Genomic DNA, 24,885 nt, shown 5'->3' on the forward strand with positions numbered 1-24,885 from the left:
AATCAACTAAAATGTACATCAAGACATCATCGGCATACTGCGTGATAATCCCTCTAATGCTTTAGTTTACAGATCTAATTTAATTTTGTTGTTTAACTCAGAAAACCACAGGATTGGTCAGATGGATGACAGCACCTGGTTGCTGGGAAACATCAACCAGACCGGCTACTTCCGCGTGAACTATGACCTCCAGAACTGGAAACTACTCATTCAGCAACTTCACAACAATCCTCAGGTAAACCTTCTCTGTTTGTCTGCATTGATTTTTCTGAATGATTTCCAGATCTGATCACCAAATCAACTCAATTCCGGCTGTTTTTTCTCCTTCCCAGATCATTTCTGTTGGAAACAGAGCAGGTCTCATCGACGACGCCTTCAACCTGGCCAGGTGAGTCACGTGACCTCAGCCAATTGGGTTGGAAGACCGAGTCGGTCAAAGTATTTCACAGTCTTGATAAGTTTTATTGACCTATCTTGTAGCTAAAAGACTTTTTGTAGTTTTATCTCCCCTTTGAACTAATCTTTTAAAGTTTAACCAAGAGATCTACACTTTTATTTGGCAGCGTCGTTTATCTGTCTGACCTCCTGCTACTTAGTTTTACTTGGTTCTTGAGTCTCCGCTGACTACTTCTTGATTTTGTTGTTGCCACTTACAACCGTTGGTATTAGACGGATGTTTCTCCTCATTTGTCCATTTTATCCTGCTGGCATTTCTGATTTCTGATCTTGTTTTGTTGACACCAATAGGAAGCAACCAAACATTTGCAGATGACACAATTTTTTAATTTTTATACACCAGATAAAAAACAAAGAGTGACTGATGAGAAACTGTCAGAAAATAAAACTGTACACTGGTTACAGATTTAAAAACACAATTTAATATCGATGAGACTCGATGAAATGAATCACTTTTATTTGAAAACGATATATCCACAAAATAAACAACACTTTCAGTTAAAAAACAATTTTTGCTGGTAAATTATTTTATAAATAGACATATGAGCTTAAAAACAAAGATATTTATTGTTTTTAATCTGTAATTTTGATTATTCGACCTTCAGATTGGTTCAGTGTTTCAGGAAACCCTGATCATTCATGGAACTTTGTTAGAAATGTAGAAGCTAACATTAGCATTAGCAACATGTTTAGCATTGATGCTATTTTAGCCCTGAAAGGCTAACTCCTTTTAGCACAACTTGAACACAACGATAGTCTTTTCCAGCGTCCAATCAGATCGTTTAAAAGCAGAAATTAACCCCCAGTGGGACCAGAGAATCAGCTTTGTGTTGTTTGTGGATGTCGGTTGTGCGTCAGATTTATAGACGTACCAGAAACAAATACAGAGGTTCCATCTTTGGACTTATGAATGTTTAAAAAAGAAAGAAATTAATTGTGTTAACATTTTTAACACATTAAAAACAATGTCAATAATTAATCAAAATAAAAATGTTAAAGTCCTCGTCCAACAATATATATTAACATAATATTAGTAGTTTATTTCTCATAAGTACAACAGGATTTTAGCTCCTTAGACGAAGCAACGTGTGAACAGCCTGATTCTTCAGCAGGGACTGTGTGCTGGGCAACTATCAAGTCAACATGACTTTATAGGCATAGAAACGAAACATTTCTCTATTAAAATACAGTTTTATTGATGTGGGCTAAACCAGGTTTCTGGCTCATTGGGTTCTCCTCAGCTGTGAACCGTAATCATCACCGTTTCTCAGGAAATAACTGCTTGAAAAACATCAGGATGTGTAATGAAACTGAGAAAGTGAATTTGACATCTTGAATTGGATTATTGAAATATAGAAACTTTTCACTGACTTTCCTAACAGACCTTCTGTTTTTCATACAGAGCTTCAGCCAAAGGAGCAGATCAGTTAGAAATAAGTGAAACATAGTAGGACTGAAACGATTAATTGGATTAATTAATCGTGATTAATCGATTGTTAAAAATAATTGGCAATTAATTTAGTAATCGATTAATCGTTAACTTGAGTATTCTGACTCAAAAACGAAAAACAATACAGTCAGAGCAGAAATTAAGCCAAAACTGGAAAAACATTTTGAATTTAAGGTGAAAAAGTTTTTGTCTGTAAATATGTTTTAACTGAAACTCCTTAAGTTTCATTTTTAGATTCACCTGGTTCAAATTCTGTAAAAAATGAAACCAACTCATACTAAGCACCTTTTGTTGACATTTATGAAAAAAAACTGTAATTCTAATCAAATAAATCTGGACCATTATAAGCCTGTTTTTTTACATATTTGCTAAAACCGTCACCATGTTGTGACAAAATGTTACGAGAGAGATGAAAAAAGTCAAACTCCCTGAGCTTTTATAGCGATCTGCAAAAATGCACCGCTCCCGGTTAAAAACAACCAATCAGAGTCAGAAGGAGGGTCATAGCGCTGTCAATCATCCTCATGTACGTGCTGAGAAACAACTAACTCCAAAAGGAAAACTGTTTATCTGACATCGTCAGTGGCTATGCTAGCTTTAGCATTCACAACAAATCTGCTGTCGGGAAGAAGTTGTAGCATAGCAGAGAGAGCAGGAGAGGAAGTGAACAGCGTGTACACTAGCATGATTAACAGCGCTAAGCCCCTCCTCCTGGCTCTGATTGGCTGTTTTCTGGCTGAATGCTGTATGTACAGCTTTTATCAGATTAATCTGGATTATTACTAGATGGTGAGTCACTGCAGAGCAGCAAGAGAAACTGGATCTGCTCCGCGGTAACAAACACCTGATCTGCTCTGCATTCAGAGCCGATCCGGTCAGCGTGAGCAGAAAGTGAGCAGCCTGCTGAAGACGCGGCCGGTTAATCTCCTGCAGCCGTCCCGCCTCACCGCGGCGCGTTCAGCCCGCGGCGCCGTGAGCACCGTAACAGAAATCCAGGGTGACACCGGCTCTGTAACTCAATCCACTGCTGTCTCTGTTTCCACCCCCTCACTCCACCATCTGCGCTCTGTCATGTTGAATGAGCAGCAGCTCCAGACTACTGCGCTGTCATCCTCTGAGGAGCCGCGCGCTGACGAGTTCCCATCTGCACAGAAAAAGGAGCTACATATCCATTAATATTCACCCTGACAGCTGAAGCAGCTTCCTCAGCCTGAATCTGTCACGACGGGAAGCGATCAGCCGCCGCTACTCCGCAATAACTTCCGTCAACTTTTCATCATTTATTTGTCTTAATGTTTTTTTAAAAAAGAGAGAAACCTTTGACAGTTTTTGTCACCACGCATGAAACTCGCTTAATCGATTCTGTGAGGCTCAGAAACATCAGGAGAAATTACTGCTGCATTTAATCCGCCAGACTCCAACTGCTGCTGCCCCGAAAATAACAAACCGCCTTCAGCTTTTATCAGGGTTCATGTATAGTAATGGTCCAGTTTATAAACCTTCAGAAAACTCTGATTTTAATCTAAAAGTTTTGACTTTAATCTGATAATCTTGACTTTAGTCTCATGAATTCTGCCTCTGATTTTAATCTGAGAATTTTAATTCTAATTCCAACTTTAATCCCAGAATTTTAGTTTAGAATTTAGACTTTTTTTTTTAAACTTAGTTTGACTTTATTGAACATAGCATAATAAAACAATAAAAAAGTTATGACTGAGCAAAGTAAATTTAAAGCAAACAAAAGAAAAGAAGAACAGCAGTAAAATATATTTATATGTTAGAGTTTTTAGAATCAGAGAAAATCAGATTTCTCACTTCTATCTCAGAATAAAAAAATTTTCCCACAAAATTCAGATTTTTGCTCAGAATTGAAACTTTTCTGAGAATCAGAAAAGTTTAAATCGTTTCCGCACCATCAGAAGAATCTGGTCTTAAAACTCAAATCTCCCAAACAAAAGGATTTCCATTTGTTATTATGATGTCATTTCCTCATCAGAGATGTTTCATTCTACACCTGCTTCATTGTTTTGGTGAATTTCTGTCACCCCCTAAAGGCCTGGTGGAGGTACTGCATCATTTGGCATCACAAAGCTACACGTTAAGAGCATTGTTTAGATTTAATAACATTCTTTTTTTTATTCTTTATAAATAGAATAAATTGTGGCTTGTGTTGTTTTTCCAACCCATTTAAAATGTAAGAACAATAATTAATCTGAGGAAGAGTTAAAATCTCTGGGAGCTGCTGCGTCTTACTGATAGATTATCAGCCTCTGCTCTCCACATCTTTTCCTCCTGGATATTATTTTATTTTTTTTATCACAAGTTTTCCTTGTAGTTCACATCTGGCCTAAAGTTTGGAAGCTGAATTTGTATTTATTGATCCCAGATAATTATTTTCACCCTTTAATAGATCACTTTTCTTAATTTAAACTTCTGATAAAGTGGATTAATAAAACTCCTGCCAGCCGGTGATGAATTTCAGCTGAAACGGATGAGAGACGGAGATCCACTCCATCCTTGTTAGGACCGCCTGCTTCGCCCATTTAAGCCGCAAAAATACTTCTTGTTTACAAAGATGTTATTTCAGCATTTCTTCTCAGTGAATTGATTACGCCTGGAAGGACATTTAATCTCAGGATTAATTTCAGTCACGCTGATTCTCCTCCCACTCACACTTCGATTGACTGAGAACAGGAGCAATAAATGCCAATTGGTGGCAGTGTGTGTGTTATCATGCTGGTGTGTGTGTGAAGCTGGTCCTGCAGTAATAAATGACTGTGTCTGTTTGACTCTGTGCTTAAACAGTGATGGATGTCGCCTCCCTTTGTGTGTGTCCGTGTGTGTGCGCGATCACAGCCGTCCCTTGTTGGCTCGCCACTGAGCCTTGCTAATAGCTAATGGACAAACAATTAACTGGCCCTTAACAATGTTAAGGAGTTAATGAGCTCATTAAGACGACAACGCTGGGAGAGAGACCCAAACGGAGACAACAACTGGGAAGGAAAATTAAAAATCTACCTGCTAATCTCCTCAGTTTCCTCCATTTCTCAACGGATCCAAAGAGCTGCTGCTCTGCTGTGGAGGTGAAACGGTTCTTTAAAAGCAAAATGGTTTAAGAAATGCTATATAGTGTCAAAAATATAAACCCTGCAGAGAAAAACACTTCTGTTGCAAATATGACTCCCTAATCCACACATTAATGAAAACTGTTAGAAATTGATCTAAGTACTGCTTTAGATCATGACACAAATGAGTCCCTGAAAGGAAACTGTGAGCTAATTAAACAGGTTTCAGATTGTCTGATGCAACAAGTATCCTGTATATTCTTGAAAATGTCAGAAAGTAAAAATATAAAAGGACTCAAAAAACTATCTAGATTCTGGAAATTCCAGGCAAATATCCTCTAAGTCCTGGAAAGCACCACTTTGGTTTATGTAAGACCACCGGTAAGATCCATAAAGTACCTGACTGTGCGTTGTAACCAGAAAGATCTAGAAAAGAAACAGTAACTTGTGAAAATAACTCGCCAAGTTTTAGAAAGTACCAGAAAACATGTCTGCCTGAAAAGATGTAAGTAAAACAAATACAGTTTTCCAAAAAGCAATGTTTTGGTTCTGCAAAAAGTAATCTGGTACGTCTGCAAGTCGAAAAATGTTTGATTTTTAAAACTTTGAAAATTTCAAGTACAATTTCTGAGATTAATCAAAACATTTCTGGGGGTTTTCTAAGAAATTTACAAATTTTCAATCTCCGAAATATCCAAGTTTAAAAAAATAAAATAATTGGTTTTCTAGAATATTTTTTTAGATTAATTGCAAAATTTCAGACATTTTTGGCAGAAATTTTTCTTTTTCTTTTTTTACAGTGTCTCTAATATGCTGTCGTAAGAAAATAACCTGATAGTTCAGGAAAAGTGTCCTTTCCCTGAACGTAAAAGAAAAAACTTTACCTTGTACATTCTAGAAAGTAACCCAATAATTCTGGGAAGTTGTGGCAAGTACCAAAACATAACCTGTAAGTTTTTTAATTAACCATGTGAGCTCCATAACAGTATCAGTACATACCTTCTATAATTTAGGAAGTAAACTGATGGTTCTGTGGAAAGTACCCTGTAAGTTCTGGAAAGTACCAAGAAGCATGTCAGTTCTCAGATTAACTCAGATTGGATCGTTTTGTCTCATGTATTCTGGCTAAAGCTGCTGTCTTGTGTATAACTGACGGAGAAAGTGATATAAATAAAGTGAGGAAGAACAGAACCGGTCAGAAACACAAACCCAGACCATGACGCCCGTCCTGATGACTTCCCAGAGTTTGGTTGACACCGTCGTCCTCGTGTCTCCGTTTCAAACCGGTTTGTGTTTTGAAGCGTCAACATGTCCGCCTCTTATCTCACTTTCAGTTTGAGGAGAGATGAGAGTTGGAATGCTAATATGGACAGATAGATGATGGATGGAGTTTGATAAAAATGGAAAACGCTGAGGGGACGAGTACAGGAAAGAAAACAGATTAACGGTCGACTGACGTTGCCATGGTTACCGCCACATCTTGCTCTTCTCTCTTTCTCTCTCCTGGTTCTTTCATGTAAAATCTTGTCAGCGTTTTGGATCGTTTTGAACCAAAAGTCTCCGCAGACCGGATGGATTATGGAAATGCATTGGAGCCCAGGTGCATGATGGGTCCTGGCGACGACGCGAGGCAGATTATGGAAATGCGATGGGTTGGAATTGAGGGGTTTCTCTGCTGCTCAGAGACTTAGAGAGTCTTATCGCCGACAGATTAACTTTCAGTGGACGTCAGAGTGTCGGCCTGTCCCTGAACATTCCAGTCAAGTGTTTGTGTGGATCTGTTGAGTGAAAACATCTTCCCTATCTGAAGATGTCTGAACCTCGTGAGTATACGCTCCCTGCTCAACCTCAGGCCCCAATCGATATTCATGAGGTTCAGGCTGAAGGTTGAAGCAGGAAGCAGGTACAAAACCAGCATGAATGTTAACAAACGCACACAGAGAGCTCGTTACTATGCGCCAGGTTGTGGATGTGGCTCGGCCTGCCTGATAGTTGCTGTGGCATTTAGAGGCCAACTTTCCCTCAACTTGTTTCTGTGTTGAGCTATTCTGAGGATCACTCCTGAGAGTTGAAATGAAGAGCAAGTCTGCACTGTGGAATCTGACTTTACATTGATTTAATGACCCTGAATGCACCTCGGTGAGTTCCAAACATCCTCAGCAGCAGTTTAAAGAGAGAAGAGAGGAAGGTTATTAGAGAATACCAGCAGTTTTAGACAAGATGATTGTTACGGCATTTGTGTTGTGCAGCCGTAGGTGTTTGGCTATGAATAACAATAATAATATTGTTTGGTTCTGATCAGATTGGACTGTACAGACCTGTTGCTTCGTGATGTCACTCCGCCATCTCCCTGCTGGAGGTCAAAAAGCTGCTAGCAGACCATGACTAGCATTGGGTTTAGATGCTAAGTTGTCAATATAACACACTAAATCTTAAACATACACCTGACATATAAACAAAAACTGGACACAGTGCTTTGCTACTAATTGTCAACATTACAACAGCGAGAAAACAAGATCAGGAAAACGCTTTGACCTAAGTCCATATTAGGTCAAATATGGACTTTTCAAAGTAAAACATTCTACTTCCTGTTGTCCGGGGGCGGGGCTTTGGTGTCGTTAACGTTGACACCAGTTTTTTTTAGATCTGAAGATGGTGGGAGGGAAATTTCACTCAGGTGTGTTCAAGACAGAACCATCTCTCTGTGGACCGGTGAAGTTCTGGTCTGCGTCCTGACTCTCCCCACTCCCACTCTCAGGGCGGGGTACCTCCCACAGGGCGTTCCCCTGCAGCTGATTGGCTACCTGCCAGAGGAGACGTCCTTCCTGCCGTGGCACGCCGCCAGCCGGGCGCTGTACCAGCTGGACAAACTGTTGGACCGCACAGACGACTACAGGCTGTTCAGCGTAAACAACCGATCCGTCATGATCCATCTGAGCTCCAGAATGGGCCGCTGGTGCTGACCCAGTGTGTGTGTCTCTGTGTGTGTGTGTCCAGGATTACGTGCTGAAGCAGGTGGCGTCCCGGTACCATCAGATGGGCTGGCCGACAAACGGACCGGGAACAGAGGGAAACATCCTGCAGGCGTCGTACCAGACTGAGTAAGAAAAGCGGTTCTGGTCAGCCGGGTCCAATCGCTGTTGGTCTGCATAAGGCAGCAGGCTGGTCTGTTAGCGAGTCACTCTGTTTAAAACTTTAAAGTGTTATTATAAACGCTGATGTTGAAATAATCTAAAACCGTTTCAATCAGGCTGTATGTATACTTATGACCCTGTGTGGGGCAGAGTAAATCCTGAGTAAATTAATTTATATGTTACTTATAATTATTCCATCTTGGAAACAGAACGGCTCAAACAAATCCTGACTGGAGGTCACAGTAGAGCCGCTTTATTTCCTCTGCAGAAGAAGAAATATCTGACGGATATTTGGAAATTCTCCAGATTCAGTTTTTTTCTCTCAGCTTTGCCCCGAGTCGATTAAATAAAAAACTCGTCTCTGCGTCTCATTAGCAGGCAGAGTGATGGTCACTCCGGTGGAGTCCAGATTAATCCTCCGTCTCTGTTATTGGTCAGAATGTCTTCCTGTTTCCTGCAGAGAGCTGCAGCGGGAGCTCATCATGCTGGCCTGCAGCTTCGGCAACAAGCAGTGCCACCGCCAGGCCGTCGCCTACATCTCCGACTGGATCTCCAGCAACAAGAACAGGTGCAGCACACACTTTTCTGAGGCGTACCTGCATGCATCGCAGCCACATTAAAGCTTAAACTTTAGTCCTCGTGTGTCCAACTCAAGACCCGGGTCCACATAAAACCTTTAACATTATGTTAAAGGTTTTATTAAAACCTTTATAAAACCAAATAAAATATTTGTTTTTATCTGTTAACTTCCAGTTTTCTTCAGTCTCTCCAGTTTTTTGCGATTTCACGATCATGAAAAATCAACAGATCCACACACGTTTTTACAATAATAATTCATTTTGATTTTTCTGTAAATTTTCCACCAAAACTGTCAAAACTTTGGGTTTATGTGATGCTAACTCCCACCTACAGGTGGCAGTATTTAATTCTACTACACTGCTTCCTCAGCTTTACTTGATTCTAGTTATAGTCGGTTATCGAACAAAAACTCACATTTACCGTCATACAGAAGTGTAAATATTGAAAAATATTTTACAAATATTTCTAAATTAGCTCCACAAATCAGTGATTTAGATTGTAAACAAAAAAATCACAAAATATTATTTAATTTTAAGAATCACTTATCGGATGCACATATAGCCGTTTGTTAATGTTTTAACAGTTTGATGGGTTTTATCAATGCATTCTGGTACATCTGGCCCTTTAAGAACATTCATGACTCTGATTTATCCCAAAATGGAAATGAGTTTGACATTCCTGCAAATCAATAAGATCTGAAAACACAACAAACATCCGTCAGCCATGTCTGATCATCGATTTGGTCACATGATCCCGTCTTTCTTCTCTTGTGTTTCCATCAAAGTTTATTTGCGTTCCGTCCGTGTTCGCTCCCTCTGGGTTCCTAACAAGATCTGTGAAATTAAATTTCAAACGGCAAATTAAATAGAAACAGATGCTTGAGTTCTGTGGAGGACAGCGGGGAGCTGATGATGAGAGGCTTCCTTAAATAATACAACCCAGAAAAAAACGTTCTGACTTCATTAAGCAACGTTTATGAATGAATATTTATCTTCTGGGTTGTTTTACACGTCAGGATTGTATCTAAAAACTGTTTATGGTTTATAACAGATTAAGTCATGAAGCTTTTTGTGATCAAACCCAATAATAATCACTTGAAATTAAAATAAACAGCTGTGTCTGTACTTCTTAAAATAAAACAATATGGACCATCTTCATGAACTGTGGAGTTCCTCCAGGATTTTGTGATTCTTAGATATCAAAATCAATAATTTGTTGAGCAAATTAAGAAATGTTTTTCATTTTTGCACAATATTCTGCAAAAATTTGACTTGAACTTAGGCTGACACAGCAGTAGAAGTAGTAAATACTGCCACCTGCAGGTGGGAGTTAGCATCACTTAATTATAATATCTAATATTTTTGACTTTTTTTGTGGAAAACTTGCAATAAACTAACAATGATGCGTTAGCACGGAAAAGTGCGAGGATCTGGATAGACTTGATTAACATAACTAAAACTGCTTTGATTTGATTTATAAAATATATTATATATAATATATATATTTAGAAAACATTCTCTTTAGTAAACAGTTTCCCAACCTTTGCGTGTTTCTGCTACTCCTGTTAAATCTGACGCACAATCATCAACATTTGTTTTTAAATAAAAACGATCTGATTGGACGCTGGAAAAGTGTGTTCAGGTTGTGCTAAAGAGAGTTAGCCTGAAATAGCATCTCAGTGATGAGCATGTAGCACCGAACTGATGGTTGAAGAACCGATAAGAACAATAAATATCTGTGTCCTTGATGTCTATTCAATACCTTAGTATCAAATTGGGGTTTTTAATTGAAATTGTTGATTATTTTGTTGGTAGTTTTCTATTAAAATTACAAACGCTGAAATTATCCCGATTCCACCAATAAAATGAAGCATTTTCTGTTAACATTTTAGTCGTTTTGTATAGATTTTATCCATGTTGGTGGGAAAGTGACGAATAATTCATTCAGGATTAATGTTTCCAAAGGGTGATTTTAAAAACGTATTAATCCTATCTGCAGTCTTTCTGTCTGTGCGTATTTTTAAATCCCAAACATTCTTTTAATATCAGAATCCCATAATTGAAGCCTTGACAGAGAAGAGCTAATCTGACCCCAGGCTGCTCCAATCAGGACTAAATATTAGCTCTTATTTTCCTCAGAGTCGCACCTGAATGTAAAACCGCAAAGACCAGAACCGGGACAGAGTAATTACTGAACAGAGCAATATATGGAATATTAATCAAACCACATTGGGGATTCATTGTAAATTAATGGCTGTAAGAAGATCTTTGTTGAAGTTATCTTGGTGACAAATGGATGGATTAAACTTGTAACGGGGTTACAGGCACCAATAAACTGCTTCACCTCAATTAACCTCCTTTTCTCCACTATTTTATGAATTATATCCAGCATTTCTAAAGAAAATGAGTCTGGCTTTAAATTTATGCCTTTTAAAGCAGAAAGGTTCAGCTGCTGTTTAATCTGTAGCCTCGTTTCACAGCCGTGCCTGTAGGGGGCGACAGCGCGCAGGTTTATCCATCCAGTTACTCTTCATAAAGCACGTTGAAAATGAAAGAAGATGGGAAAAGTACTGGAGTTTCTTTGTATTCATCACTCTGAGTTTTGCATTGGCTTCACATTTCAGATTATTTAGTTATTTTCCTTCTCCGTGTCACATAAAATCTCAGTAAAACAGATTAGTTTTTGTGTTTCCAGAACATGAAAAAATGTCCTGGGGTTGTGAATATTTTTACAAAGCTCAATAATAGTTAACAAATTAAACCGCAGAGGTCTGCAACAGAGCATAATTATTGGCTTAGACCCTTTTCCAGCAGAAGCAGCATGTCTAATCAGATTACAGGAAATGGAGGTACACCCACTGAACATGGAGATTAAATTATCTCCTATAGTCGTGTGAAAGCATCAACACACCGTTTCACTGTCAGTCAGTCAGTCAAGCCTGTGAGGGATGGATTTACTCAGAGCACTAATTCCTGATCATTTCATTGTTCTGACGTTAATCGGCTCTGGTTAATGGTCGTTTATCCCCAGTAGTTTTTCACACAAACAGCAACTGGATCCAACTGGTAACCAAACTACCAGTGATACCCAGGGAACAACTGGAGCTGGAGCCAAACTGGATCAAGAACAAACCAATAATCCCAGACAGCAACAAAATGACTGAGAAAGAAAACAGTCAGTGTTTGGAAGGGCCTATTCAAAGCCCAGATGATGTGGTGGGACATTCAAAGACAAGTGTCTGCAAAACCCAACGAAGTGAAGCAACTCTGGAAAAAACGTTTCCAATTTCCTCCACGACGATGGGAGAGACCGACTGTTACGAGAATGAAGTCATAACATCATGAGAATAAAGTTGTAATTTAAGGACTTATTAATATTTGTTTCATTTTCTTAGCGTGGCCCTTTTACTTCGTCATAAACACAATGAATCAGACAGAAAGCAGCCTTTTGCTCCTGAAGGAGATTTAAAACTTCATGTCTGAGTCTGTCTGCTGGAACAAGTCTCCTGACGTACCTCAACCTTTAACCTTTAACTAGGCCGCTGTTTTTCTGCCCGATCAGTTAAATGTTTCATCAGCAGCTCTGGGGAACGCCAGAGTGACACTTACACTGCAGAATCCCACAGACAGAGCGACGGACGGAGCGAGCAGATGGTGCAGAGGCATGTTTACTGTCAGAGTGGGACTTTGATGCAGAGGAAGGACGAGAAATTTCAGAAAAAATAGCTTCAGGACCCGAAACATTCTCTGCAGACTGCAGCACACACACCGACTCAGAGGGAGGAAGCTAATAGCATCAGAGCCATCTGGAGGGGGACACGGCAGAACAAGAAAACGTCACGTTATCACTCTGAAGTTTTATCAGAGACGGGACGGACATTCAGGAACAGGGAGGAAAAATGGAGGAGGTGGAGTTTAGCGTTGGCAGCTGCTGTCATGGAGGAACGCTTTCTGCCACCGTCAGCAGGAATGTGTTTGTGTTGCTCTTAAGTGGAGCATCTCTAAAAAGATTTCCCAGGTCGGTAAATAATGCAATTGTCCCTGGATCACTCACTAACACACACACTCACACACACCCTCTGGTTTGTCTTTCTGCCTGCACTAGGAGTGTGTATTGACTTCCATTCATTTTACACTTCAAAAAAGCCAGAACTAAGTGAATTTTCTCCTTTGTACTGGACATAATTTCAACTGTAGAAGACGTAATTTGTAAAAAACTTTATGAAACATTTTATCCTGTTTGACGTCTTACAAACAAACGAGGCAGTTAATCCAGTTTTTGTCGTTTATTGATCCTTTTGAAATTACAGCAGCTGCAGTTCGCCACAGCAAAGCAAGAATAAGACTGAAAAAAGGGCAAAGAACAACTAAAATCGACTCATATCTTTTGTTTTTCTCGCTCTCTGTGTTGGCTTTACTCCCAGTGGACACCGGTTGCCATGGCAACGCAATGACAACAGATTACGTTTAAGTTAGCAAGAAGGGAAGCAGAGATCATTGGTCAAGATGACCACCGAACACCTCCCACACTGCAAAAAACACAAAGAAACAGTAACTTTGGTGTAGATTTTAGTGCAAATATCTTAGTACACTTAAAAAAGACAAAAACTAACTCACAAGTAACTTTACTGCAAGATATAGCAGCTTTTTTTAAAAATACATCATTTTCCACTGGCAGATAAATTTACCTTTAAGATGTGAAAATTGTTTTGTCACAAGTGAAATTTGCACCATTCTTCAACTACAGTCAGGGGCCATATAAACATATTCCAAGTGCCACAAATGGCCCTTGAGCCGCACTTTGGACCCCCTGTTCTAAACAGAAACCCTAAAACATGAGGTCCTGTACTTTGGTCCCCATATTACCAATCAGTCTTAAGGAGGTTGGTCATTATATAAACAACCACACACACCCACACACACACATACACCCACACACACACGCACACACACACACGCCCCTACACACACACATACACGCACACACACACACACACACACACACACACACAGAGTTCAGCAGTTTAATATGTGACAGTCAGAGGAGCTCACTTAGTTTTGCTTTCTGACCATTTAGGTCAGTTTCACGGTGTGAAAGAAATGAATATAATTTAATTTTACTGAGGATCCAGTTTGTGTGTTTATACCTGTTTAAATCTCAACTAAAAACCCACCTGGTTAGGATTGTACTTGAAACGTAATCAATTACAAATTTATTGATGGAACTTGACCTAATGTCATGTTTTGATTGTTGATTCTATATTGCATTGTGATTCTGTGTTTGTAATGATGTAAAGCATTTTGAAATGCCTTGCTGCTGAAATGTGCTATACAAATAAAATTTGATTGATTGATTGTTTATGTAGCTAAATAAAGACCTTTTCCAACCTTATGGGGACAAAAGCCACATACTAACGCATCGGACCCCCTTTTAAAGGCTAAGTTTAGAGGTATGCTGTGAATTACGTTTTTGTTAAAAGGGGACTGTTATGCAAAATTCTAATATTTCTGTTTTCATTCTTCCATTTGGGTCTCAACGGCTTCTTAAAACAGACCAAGCTCTTTAAAATAAACAAAAAACATCCAACCATTTTCTGGCAATAATTTAATGATTTTTGGTGTCTAGAAAACAAGCCATTTCAAAAACCTCCTTATTGGTAAGTCACAAATCAGCAGAAACTGTGCCATTACCTAGCAACCCCAACCAAGCCCAGTCTGTTACCTAGCAACCCCAGCAGCGTTTCAGAACATTTAGTCAGCCGGTTCAATGGCTGCTGGAAAAGACAAGAGTTTTGTTGTTGACTTACCATCCAGAGACCATTTGCTGCATTCTTAATGGTTGTGCAGGAGGCTCCACTTCTGCTTTTCAAAGATGTATAGTTGTGCACATCGGTTTGCAGCCATTTTCCAGAGCGAGTGTAAATGTTGAGTTGGGGATATGTTGTGATAAGCAGCATATGAACGGCTCATTCTGATGCTGTCAGTCAACACGTCCGCTCTACATCCCAGTTCACTCTGTTGAAGTGTTTACTAGGAATGATAACACTGCCAAAAACTACAGATGGGAAGCAAGTTGAACATGAATATAATGAGGCTGCAGATTTGCCAGTCCTGATTTTGATTACTCTCAAATTCACATGCAGTTTTTCTTCTTGTTTTAAAGAGAAAAATCTATTTTGAAACATTTCTGGATTTTTAAAAATCACATATTTTCACCAGTCAGAGTTTGGCACCGATTTTAATGAAAATAAAAGTGAAATGCTGTGAATTTTATGAATTTTGACAAATGTGTCGACTGTGTTACACTGTAAAAACACCAAATTTGACCAAGTGTTTTTGGTGCAAATATCTTAATATAATTGAAATAAGACAGAACTAACTTAGAAATAACGTTCCATAAAAATATAGGAGGTTGTTTTAAGTCAATAATTCCTTATCAATAAATATCTTCTAGTTGAAATGGAAAGACATTTTCCCCATGTTATAGTAAAATAATCTGCCAGTGGAACTGGCACTTTTTTATTGATAAGGAATTATTTACTTAAACTCCTACATCTTGCTGAAAAGTTACTTTTAAGTTAGTTTTGTCTTATTCAAAGTCAACTAGTATATTTGCACAAGAAACTACATAAAAATGCTGTGTTTTTGCAGTGTAAAGTCTGGTTTTCATGTCCAGCTGGAGGTTTTTCAAAGCAGCTTCCTGCTGAGGGAGAAATTAGCACCCAGAAAGTGTTGGGGTTAATCCAGAGGAAGCGTCTTATCAGGGCTTTTGGATTCATTACGTTTCCTGCTCTCGTCCTGCTCTTCCCTCACCAGTTAAATCCAGCCCTTATCAACACACTTTACATTTCCCATGTCTGAACTCTCTTATTTTTTTCATTTCCATCCCATCTGCAGGATTCCTCCCAACATCCGGGACATCGTTTACTGCACCGGGGTCAGCCTGATGGACGAGGACGTGTGGGAGTTTATCTGGATGAAGTTTCACTCCACCAGCGCCGTCTCAGAGAAGAAGATCCTGCTGGAGGCGCTGACCTGCTCCGACAACACCTTCCTCCTCAACAGGTGCAGGAAGGGGTTAAAGCCTAATCAATACGATCAATCAGACGGGGAGTGGCTCAGAGGTCGCTCTTCATTCTGGGATTATATTACACCATTGTTTACTCTGCTTTGTGAGGCTCTAGCTAGCTGTTCATTAGCATTCAGAGGATGGAAATATGTGAGTGTCCCTGCAGAAGAAAACAGCAGAGTATTGCAGCCATTGTGGAAATAAAGAGTAAATTTCTCCAAAAAATCTCACAAAGTTTGAGATTAATCTCAGAAATTTTTCTAGAAAAAATACTGAAGTTTAACAAATTTAAAATTCTTCAGAAAATTTTGAGTTTCTTAGAAAAATATAGAGATTACTCAATATTTCTGAGATTTTTTATTTTTTCTGCAAACTTTTGACTTTCGGTACCAAAAATGTTCTAGTTTCATCCTAGAAAATGTCTGACATTAACCTCAAAGTCTCAGTTTTTCTTGGCACATTTTTGACTTTGGAGATGAAGAATTTTCTCGTTTTTCCTAAAAACAAATTCTGAGATTATTCTCAAAGACTTTTTGCCAAATTTTGATGTTTCTGAGTTTTTCTCATGCAAATTTTTCACTTTTGCAGTTCAGAAGTTTCTGATTTTTATTGGCAGAAAAATTAATAATTTTTTAGTCCATCTGCAATTACTCTAATACTGCGTCATTTCAGGAACGCGTTACTCTAATCTGGCTTCCTTTTTCAGTAACGAGCAAATCATTAAGCTCTACTACATCAACCCAGTAATCAGATTACAGCTGCTTACATAATTACTAAGCTTCAGAGGTCAAATATTTTCATTTAAATGAGGTGAAAGGTCAGGCTGTAGAAGATTGGTTCCTGTGATATTCTGACTAAAGATGATGCAAAGTGAATGAAAGTTGGTGAAAATGTGAGCTTAAAGCAGAGGAATGCAGCTTTGGCTGCGTCTGTGGGAACATCAGAGTGTTTATCAGCCGTTAGCCGCAGCTATTGTGTTCAGAAATATGTGGAAGATGGATGTTACACACTCAGAGCCAGGTTGTTGCATGAATGTGTGTGTGTGTGCAGGTAAACCTTATCCAATCAGCCACACATTCACACACACACGCAGGAGTCATCACGCGAAGCCGTGAAGCTCCCTGATTGGTCACAGAGGAAATGGTTTCAGCACAGAGGGATTGTGGGAAAGGAGAGGAAATTGATTTCAGGGTTTAATGAAACGGCAGCAGAAACCAAACCAACAGGAAAACACAGAAATGGGAAAAAGGAAAGTGAAAGAAAACTGAACTTTTTCCCTCCCACATCTAAAAAAGAACAACAACAAAAACAACATGCTATTTCTTGTGTTTGTGAAATATTTCTGTCAGTCAGCTGCAGCCTGGAGTAATCTGATTACTGTAGCTCAGGTGTGTCCTTTCAGGAAGTGATTTTTGGTTGACAGGAACAGCGAGCGGAGGGACGCCTGACAACACAGCGAGAAAATATGAATTTTCATCAAACCACCTGACCTTTTCCTGCCTCAGCTCCATGTTTGTGTGGCTGAAGGTCAGAGAGTCTCTGCCAACATGACCGAAGGCTTCATTTCCTGCAGCGTAGGAGGCGGGCTCTTCTTTTTGGGAAATGAAATTGGGGGAAGTCATGTTTCAGTGCAGATGGAAAACTGTTCTGAATCAGAGAAATTCTCACATATCAAGATGTTTTTCAAAAGCAGACGCTGAACTGGTGGTTTGTTGTTGATCATCGACTAACTGTTGATTCTGCACAGTAACCAAACTTTACAACTCATATAGAGTCGCTACGAAGTTAACTTAAATTTTAAAGTGACCATTTTTGTCGACATTGCGTCACTTTTGAAGCAATCAGCTTACTGTCAGCTAGATAACTAAGTTATTAATAACGATTCATCGTTTAAGGCCTAGTTTAGATTTGGTAAGAAATGGAACCTTTTTATGGCATATTTAAAAAATACTTTGATATTTGCTCTTAAATTCAAATGTATAGATATATTGCATAGTTTTGGCCTAATTACTGCTCAAAGTGTGTTTTTTCAACAAATTGCCCTTTTTTCAGTCTATATAATCCAATTAACAATTAATTGGTCACTAAATTAGTTGGCGATTATTTCAATAATTGAAATCACAAAGAATCCAATTGATTGTTAAAGCCCTAGTTTAGATTTCATCAATAATTAAATAGATACTTAAACATATTTAACTTTAAATTCAAAATGTAGATAATTTTATATAGTTTTGGTTTAATTACTGCTGTGAGTGTTTGTGTTCTTTCAGCAAATGGCCTTTTTTAGTTTGTATCCTCCAGTTAACGATTAATTACTAAATTACTAAACGATTATTTCAGTAATCGATTAATCTGATTAATCGATTCAGTCCTAGATATTTTACATAGAAAGTATGACAGGCATAAACGCTTAATCTACCAGAACTTTTTCTGAAGTGATTTTCTACCTTGATGATTTGATTTTGACTTTTACATCCTGTTTTAAAATGAATTATAGTTGGTAGAAGTTTATCCTTTTTTACAAACCTTCTTTAAATCATGTTTTTCTTCTTGTGTTTGTTTTTTCTAGGTTACTGAACCTGTCTCTGACCTCCGACCTGGTCCCCGAGCAGGACGTGATCGACGTCATCATCCACGTTGGACGAAACCCGCAAGGTCGGAACCTGGCCTGGAAATACTTCAGAGACAAGTGGGAGATCCTGAACGCCCGGTGAGACAGGAGAGCCTTGTCCCGGTTTACTTCCTGTTTCCTGTTTCTGTGTGCTCCTCTAACCGCGTCGCCGTTTCTGTCCAGATACGGAGAAGCTTTGTTCATGAATTCAAAACTCATCGGTGGAGTCACAGAGTTCCTGAACACGGAGAGAGAACTCAATGAGGTAAATACAGAAACACAAACAAAAAAATGAAACTAATGTTGCAGTTTTGGTCCAAAAACAAACCGAATCTGCAGGACGATCAGGTGTGAAAACAGCTTCAGTCCAACTCCAGTCTGGTTTGTTTTGGAGGTGCGAATGCGTATTTGACCTGAAACTCAAACTCTGGTCCACCTACAAACCTAGCTCTCTGTTCGATTGAATGCAAAAACAGGAAGTGTACTACAGCGCGCGGCATTCTGGGTAAATACCAAAACAAATCCGCTAGCTTAGTGCTAAGAGGAAATGGCTCGTGGTTTTTAGCCAAAGACTAAAGAAAAATCCTCTAATCGCTAAAATCTGACCTCGTTCCACTTTGTCTTCTTCAGAGGTTTTCATGTTGTTTCCTTCAGTGGCTCTTGGTGCAGCGCCCCCACAGGTGAAGAGGGGAACAGGTTGCTTAATTAATTTGGTTAGTTTGACTCAGCGCAGTGAGAAAGAGAACTGAAGCAACTGAAAATGTAACAAATGTTGCAACTTTGGTTCAAAATCTACCAGACTATCAGGGACTTAAACATTGCATATCTTTTCGATTTTTAAGCTAATGTTGATCCTCCGCCCTATGATATTTAGTAGAACTGATATACTGTTATGAATTTGGACATAAAAAGAAGAAAATCTGTCGACCACTATAAATGTTCCTTTTTATTACCAATTTAGCAAATGTAAATCTTTTGGTACTTCAGTGAAGCAGCAGGACTTGAAAAAGCATTTGATCTGCGGCCGTTAGGAAATCTGAGACACCAATTAATCACGGCGTATTAACACGTTCTCCTGGGACTCACCACCTCATCAATATTTTACATTCAGGGTTGATTAATCTGGGTAAGTAAAGCTGGATTAATCATTTCTATGTCGAGTCATTTCACAGCCGCTTCACCTGTTTTATTCAGACAAAAGCAAAGACGCCTGGATAAATACATGAAGCAGGAATAACATAAAAGCTGAAAGGTTAACGGTGTTCCTCAATGAAAATCTATCCCTTCGCCCTTTTTTCTGCTCTTCTTGTTGTTATGGTAACAAATTACAGTCTCTGTATGGCCTTGATTGTCAGTGAAACCTCGGAACAAAACATCATTATTTCCCTCGGGACACCGGAATACAAAACCTCAACAAAGGGAAAGATTGACAAGGGTTTTTATTTCAGATCTGAACAAGTGTCTGGGTGAATCACTCTGGGGATCAAAAAGGAAAAAAGGGAAAGAAAAAGTAAATAGAAACTGAAACTGTGGAGAGGGAAGAGAGTGCAGCGTTAACAAATGATTCAAAGTAAAGAGACTTAAAGGGAAAGGTTTCCTTCTGTGCTCCACTGGATCTATCAAACTGTGTACAGAACCAAGTTCTCTTTGGTCTTTGACCTGAAACAAGTTGAATTATTTCTCTTTTCACATTAAAAAAATCTTCTTTTCAGATGCTTTTCTTTAAATTACTGTCACACACTTTGGGGTTTTCAGCTGAAATGTTTCCAGTGCTTGATCAGAACTGGTTCAGTAAAAAAAATAAAACATCTCAGAAACTGTCTGATCTTCCACAGTCCAGTGTCATTAAACCCCATTAAAAGGCTCCAGTAAATAATCGCTCCTCTGTCTGGTTTACAGGATCAGGATGCAGAAAGACATCAGCTGCGTTTCTGTTGACGGAATTTGACTTTTAAAAAATTCATTAGCTTAACAGAAATATGGCAGCTAGTTTTGGCGGGGTTTTTATCAGTACTGAAATTGGTTTATTTGGCAAAACACTTTTTTTTCCGCATCATGAGTCACATGATCAAAGACTGGATGTTACTACTGGCAGAAATGACAAAAAAGAAGACGACAGGAACTGGTTGGAGGATGATGGCGCTGCATGTTTTTTGATGACTTATGACTTACTCAAGTTTATTAACATGTGATTTTAATTTTGTTTCTTATTTATCTGACACTTACGAATTTTTATTTTGTCAACATTAGCGGAATATTGACAGTTTTGCGTACATTTATAATGGAAACTCAGCCACAGACAGTGTTTGTCATATTATCACTGAAGAAACATTTTTATATCAATAACTCAAATCATGAAAATCATGTTTAACAGCATTCACTGCTTGGAAATTATCTTTGTGCATTCCAGCAGACATTTTTGTCATAAAACACCAGTTTACGACTAATTTAAATTTAAAAATGCCTTGGATTTTATAAGATCTCATGATTTTATAGCCTTAGAAACTTTCTCTTTTGTCCATTTCATGACACGCTACTGAGTTACTAAGTCTGAATTAGTTGTATTTGCCGATTCAGCAAATAGCTAATATCTGTTTGAGATAAAAAAAATATTTATTGAATAAAAATACACAACTTAAACATTCACAGTTTTACTGGGTTGGTTGAAGTTGATGTTAGTTCCAACACCAATAACTCTTGTTTTTTAACATTTCTGTTTTCGTCCCATCCTCTCCTTCCACCATTACCCCTCCAGTTAAAGGAGTTTATCCAGTCCAGCGGCGTGGGGGCGGGGCCTGCGCTGCCCCGAGCGTTGGAAATCGTAGAGGGGAACGTCCGTTGGCACCGCCTCCACCGGCGGCACTTCTACCAGTGGCTTCGTAAACCTCCAAGCTCCACCTACGGCTAACGCTCCGCCGGCTCGCTGGAGCGAAGCTAACTGCACTCTGACTGCTAGGCTAATGCACTTCTAGCTAACGGACGTACTCAAAACTGGCCTGACTGGTTAATGAGCTGGTTTCTGAACTGGTTTTGTTTTAAAAGAAGTTTAATGTGTTCATCGATGGTGTTTCTCAACATGAAGCCCTTGTGGTCAAATTGTGCTGTAAAAACGTGACAACAGTTGATCCAGGCATGGGTTAGCTAGCCTCAGATTTTATATCCATCAACAAAATAACAACCAACTTCAACCAACAAACTGAAACAACAAAAACTTCGGAATTTAAAGAAAACCGGGATGTTTGGCCAACTATACCCTTAAGCTCTTTGCATATGTTTTATGTCTTTACATTGAAAAAAAGTAAACTGATTTCTAACATCTTGAATTTAATTAAACATAAGTCATATAAGTGATATAAAGTTTAAATGGTAAATCTGTGGGGAGGTGAACTGTTGAAACCTTTTGTTTTTAGAGGTGATTAAAATAAAAAGGTAAATTTATATTGATATTATTATGGCAGGTGTGCAACATTGGTTTTGGTTTTTTCCTTTGTGAAAAATTCAACCCTCTTTATATTTAGGAAACAGACACAAAATAGATACTAACAAAAATTTATTTTACTTTGAGTTTCTTAGTTTTGTTTTTTTAAATCAGTTATGAGCCTACAGAAACAAACACAAACGCATCTACGACAACCTCTTAATGTTTTTTATACGATACACAAAAACCTTTTCCTGGCTGAATTTCTTTACAACTGTGTGCAAAAAATTTTTTAAAATTATTGATTTTGTTGTCTGGGATTCTAAATTAAGTAAGGGAGTGATAATTTGGATATATAAATGCAAGTTGGTGAAATTAAACATAATTGGGTTTAATTTTAAATCACTAGATGGCAGCAGAGGATTTCTGCCAGAGGACTGTGTGAAATATGCATCTACAGGCATTAGTGGGATATCTACGCTACGTTAGCCGCATTAACACCGGGAGTAATTTGAGGCAAACAATCTTAATAGATGGAAAAATAAACAATTCATTTGCAGAGGATCTATCAATGACACGAGTAAAAACAAAATACTTTTAACATTTCAGTTTCCAAATGTCTTAATCAGAAAAATCTAACCGAGTTGCTGTGGATCTTAGAAAGGTCTGAAACCTCTCAAAATTAGCAGCAAGTTTAGAACTTTAACTGACCAATCAGAACAAAGGAGCTCATCAGACCACCAGGGTGGGCCAATCAGAACAAAGGAGCTCATCAGGCCACCACTGTGGGCCAATCAGAGCAGACGGTTCTTAACTTCAAAGTTCTCACTGAGCTAAACATCTAAAATCAAGTTTAACCTGAAAACATTGTGAACAAACAACATTTTTGTCTTTAGAATGAGAAACCTTTCTGTGTGATAGAAAGCCAGAGATTCAGTTAAAATCTGACTTTTATTTGTTTTCTTTATTTAACCAGCTTTAATTTGAAGGCATGTCGATCGCTGCTGTGATTAACACGGTTTGAACCAGGCCTCCTCTGTTCAGAAAACTCATTCAGACTCATTACCGCTTCGCAGCATTCACACTGACGCAGCTTGAAGTCAAAGAGCAAAAACTCCAACAGTTTGAGGTTTTCGTTGCTTCAGAACGAGAAACGAAACAACAAAAAAATAATAAAGATGACAACAGCTTGAACACTTCGAGCCCCACATGTGCAGGAATAATTGTTCTCTGATGAGCGACGATGTTCTGGTCGGTCTTTTGTTTTAATGAGCTGCAGAATGTTTGAAGATTTCAAAGAGAAAACAAAAATGGCTGCAACATGAAAGACACAATGCTGTCAGGCATTTAGTTCTGGCAGGTTGGAAAATAACAGGTTTGACAAACATTTGAAGTCTAAATGTCTGACAGCATTTTACGACAAAGCTATTAATTATACATGAAAGTCTCAATTTTCACCCGTTTTTCTGTTTAAGGCCGAGATCAATATTCCGTTTATAAATTCAGACATGTTTAGTTAGAGGTGAAAATCCCTCATTATGAAGATCTTCCAACATCTGACTTTAATCTGGTCCTGTTTCATTTCCTAGTGAAACCCCAAGAATAAAACTCTTATTTCTAATAGTATTAATTCACTGATGATCAAATACATATTTAGTGCATTTTTGAATCTCTAACATCTTTACCAACTCATGTTGTTTTTCTGGCCTAAAATGGAGGATAAAATCTGCTGACTCAGCTGATCCAGGTTAAAACTTTGGTTGTTTTTTATGGAGATGATGTTGCTTTTTACAGCAGATTTCTTATGTTGACGACGGACCAGATTGGACATGATTATGGACAACTGTTTGGACTGTTTGGACTGTTTGGACTGTTTGGACTTTGAGACCACGCCCTGATGGACCTCAGAGTTCGGCTTCCCCAGTTTGTCGGACGGTTCTGTGGACTTTGGACATATCTGGTTGTCTTCAGCGCGGTGGAGTCTTTGGACGCATTTTTGGAACAAATCACGAACTTTACTTGGATTGTACCGTTTATTTTGCTCTGGAGAAACTAAACTTTCCGACGGATCTTGACAGAACATTTTCAGAACCTCGGACCGGAGAAACTTTTCGAAGTTGTTCCTCTGCTGCTTGATCCAGCTTTGATGTTCATAACTGAGCCATATACGAATGAACGGGCCTGCCTCCTTCTGTACATCGTGTCCAGTGATGTGTGAGCGTGATGAAGATGATGATGATGATAATGGGAACGGCAGAATGAGGGCGGCTAATTATGATTCTGGTCATTAGAAGCTCTAATTGGATCAGGAGGAAAGGCAGAGCGAATGACGGCGGCTGAGATAATTGTTGACGACGTGACAAAAGCTAATTACTGTGTGCATTATCAGCCGTTAACGTCCAGTCAGGGAAATCGGGTTTACAGGCATTAAAAGCACACCACATGTACAGTAAACACTGTAAAATATACAAATGTGATATTTAAAGAGAAAGTGCAATCTGAAACTGTTTGTGTTGGTGAAAATGGTGTTTATGATGACTGAAGGCGCACGATCAAAATCTGAAAGAAACAGGAAGTTGCAGGCAATATTTTAGCCCTACTTCCTGTTTACATTGTGTTGGTTTCTTGTGTTGGACCGTATTAAAACAAAAACAACAAAAACTATTCTGTTTGCCTGAAAAACCAAAACGTGTTTCACCTGAAGTCACATTAACCTGATGGAAATGTTCCAGAGAGGCGAGTTTCTGCTGTGGTTTCACCTTAAAAACCTGGCAGAAGCAAAAGTCTGTTGGTGTTGGTGGCTTTTTAAGGAGTCAGAGTAAAAACGGTGGTTAGCTTTCTGTTCATGGTGAAGACAGGAGAGGAGATGGAAATGTATTCAGGAGAAAAAACGTTCAAACCGTCTTCTAAAGTGCTACAACAGAGTGTCAGGGAAACACTAAGAGGTTTTTTAAAAAGATACGGGAAAAAGTCACAACATTAGTGGAATAAAATTACAGCAAAATGTTTCAATGAGAGCAAAGCTTAGATCGACTCAAATCAGTTTTTACCAATAATAAGTTGATGCAGATTAATTGTTTGCTTATTTTTAAAACTGACACCAA

The 24,885-nt window shown here is 38.7% G+C and overlaps 1 protein-coding gene across 1 annotated transcript in view; it reads left to right on the plus strand.

The window, feature by feature from the left end:
• trhde (thyrotropin releasing hormone degrading enzyme) overlaps window positions 1-24,445 on the plus strand; it is a 150,570-nt gene extending 126,125 nt beyond the window's left edge. The window contains exons 13-21 of the mRNA XM_023349784.1: window positions 102-235; window positions 333-388; window positions 7,730-7,877; window positions 7,969-8,072; window positions 8,566-8,673; window positions 15,581-15,748; window positions 18,322-18,462; window positions 18,547-18,628; window positions 21,119-24,445. Coding sequence (XP_023205552.1) covers window positions 102-235; window positions 333-388; window positions 7,730-7,877; window positions 7,969-8,072; window positions 8,566-8,673; window positions 15,581-15,748; window positions 18,322-18,462; window positions 18,547-18,628; window positions 21,119-21,271 — 1,094 coding nt within the window. The 3' untranslated portion in view covers window positions 21,272-24,445. The remainder of the gene's footprint in view (window positions 1-101; window positions 236-332; window positions 389-7,729; window positions 7,878-7,968; window positions 8,073-8,565; window positions 8,674-15,580; window positions 15,749-18,321; window positions 18,463-18,546; window positions 18,629-21,118) is intronic.
• Window positions 24,446-24,885: the final 440 nt, after the last annotated feature.

The sequence above is a fragment of the Xiphophorus maculatus genome, chromosome 17 (assembly GCF_002775205.1).
Source record: "Xiphophorus maculatus strain JP 163 A chromosome 17, X_maculatus-5.0-male, whole genome shotgun sequence".
NCBI classification, from domain to species: Eukaryota; Metazoa; Chordata; class Actinopteri; order Cyprinodontiformes; family Poeciliidae; genus Xiphophorus; species Xiphophorus maculatus.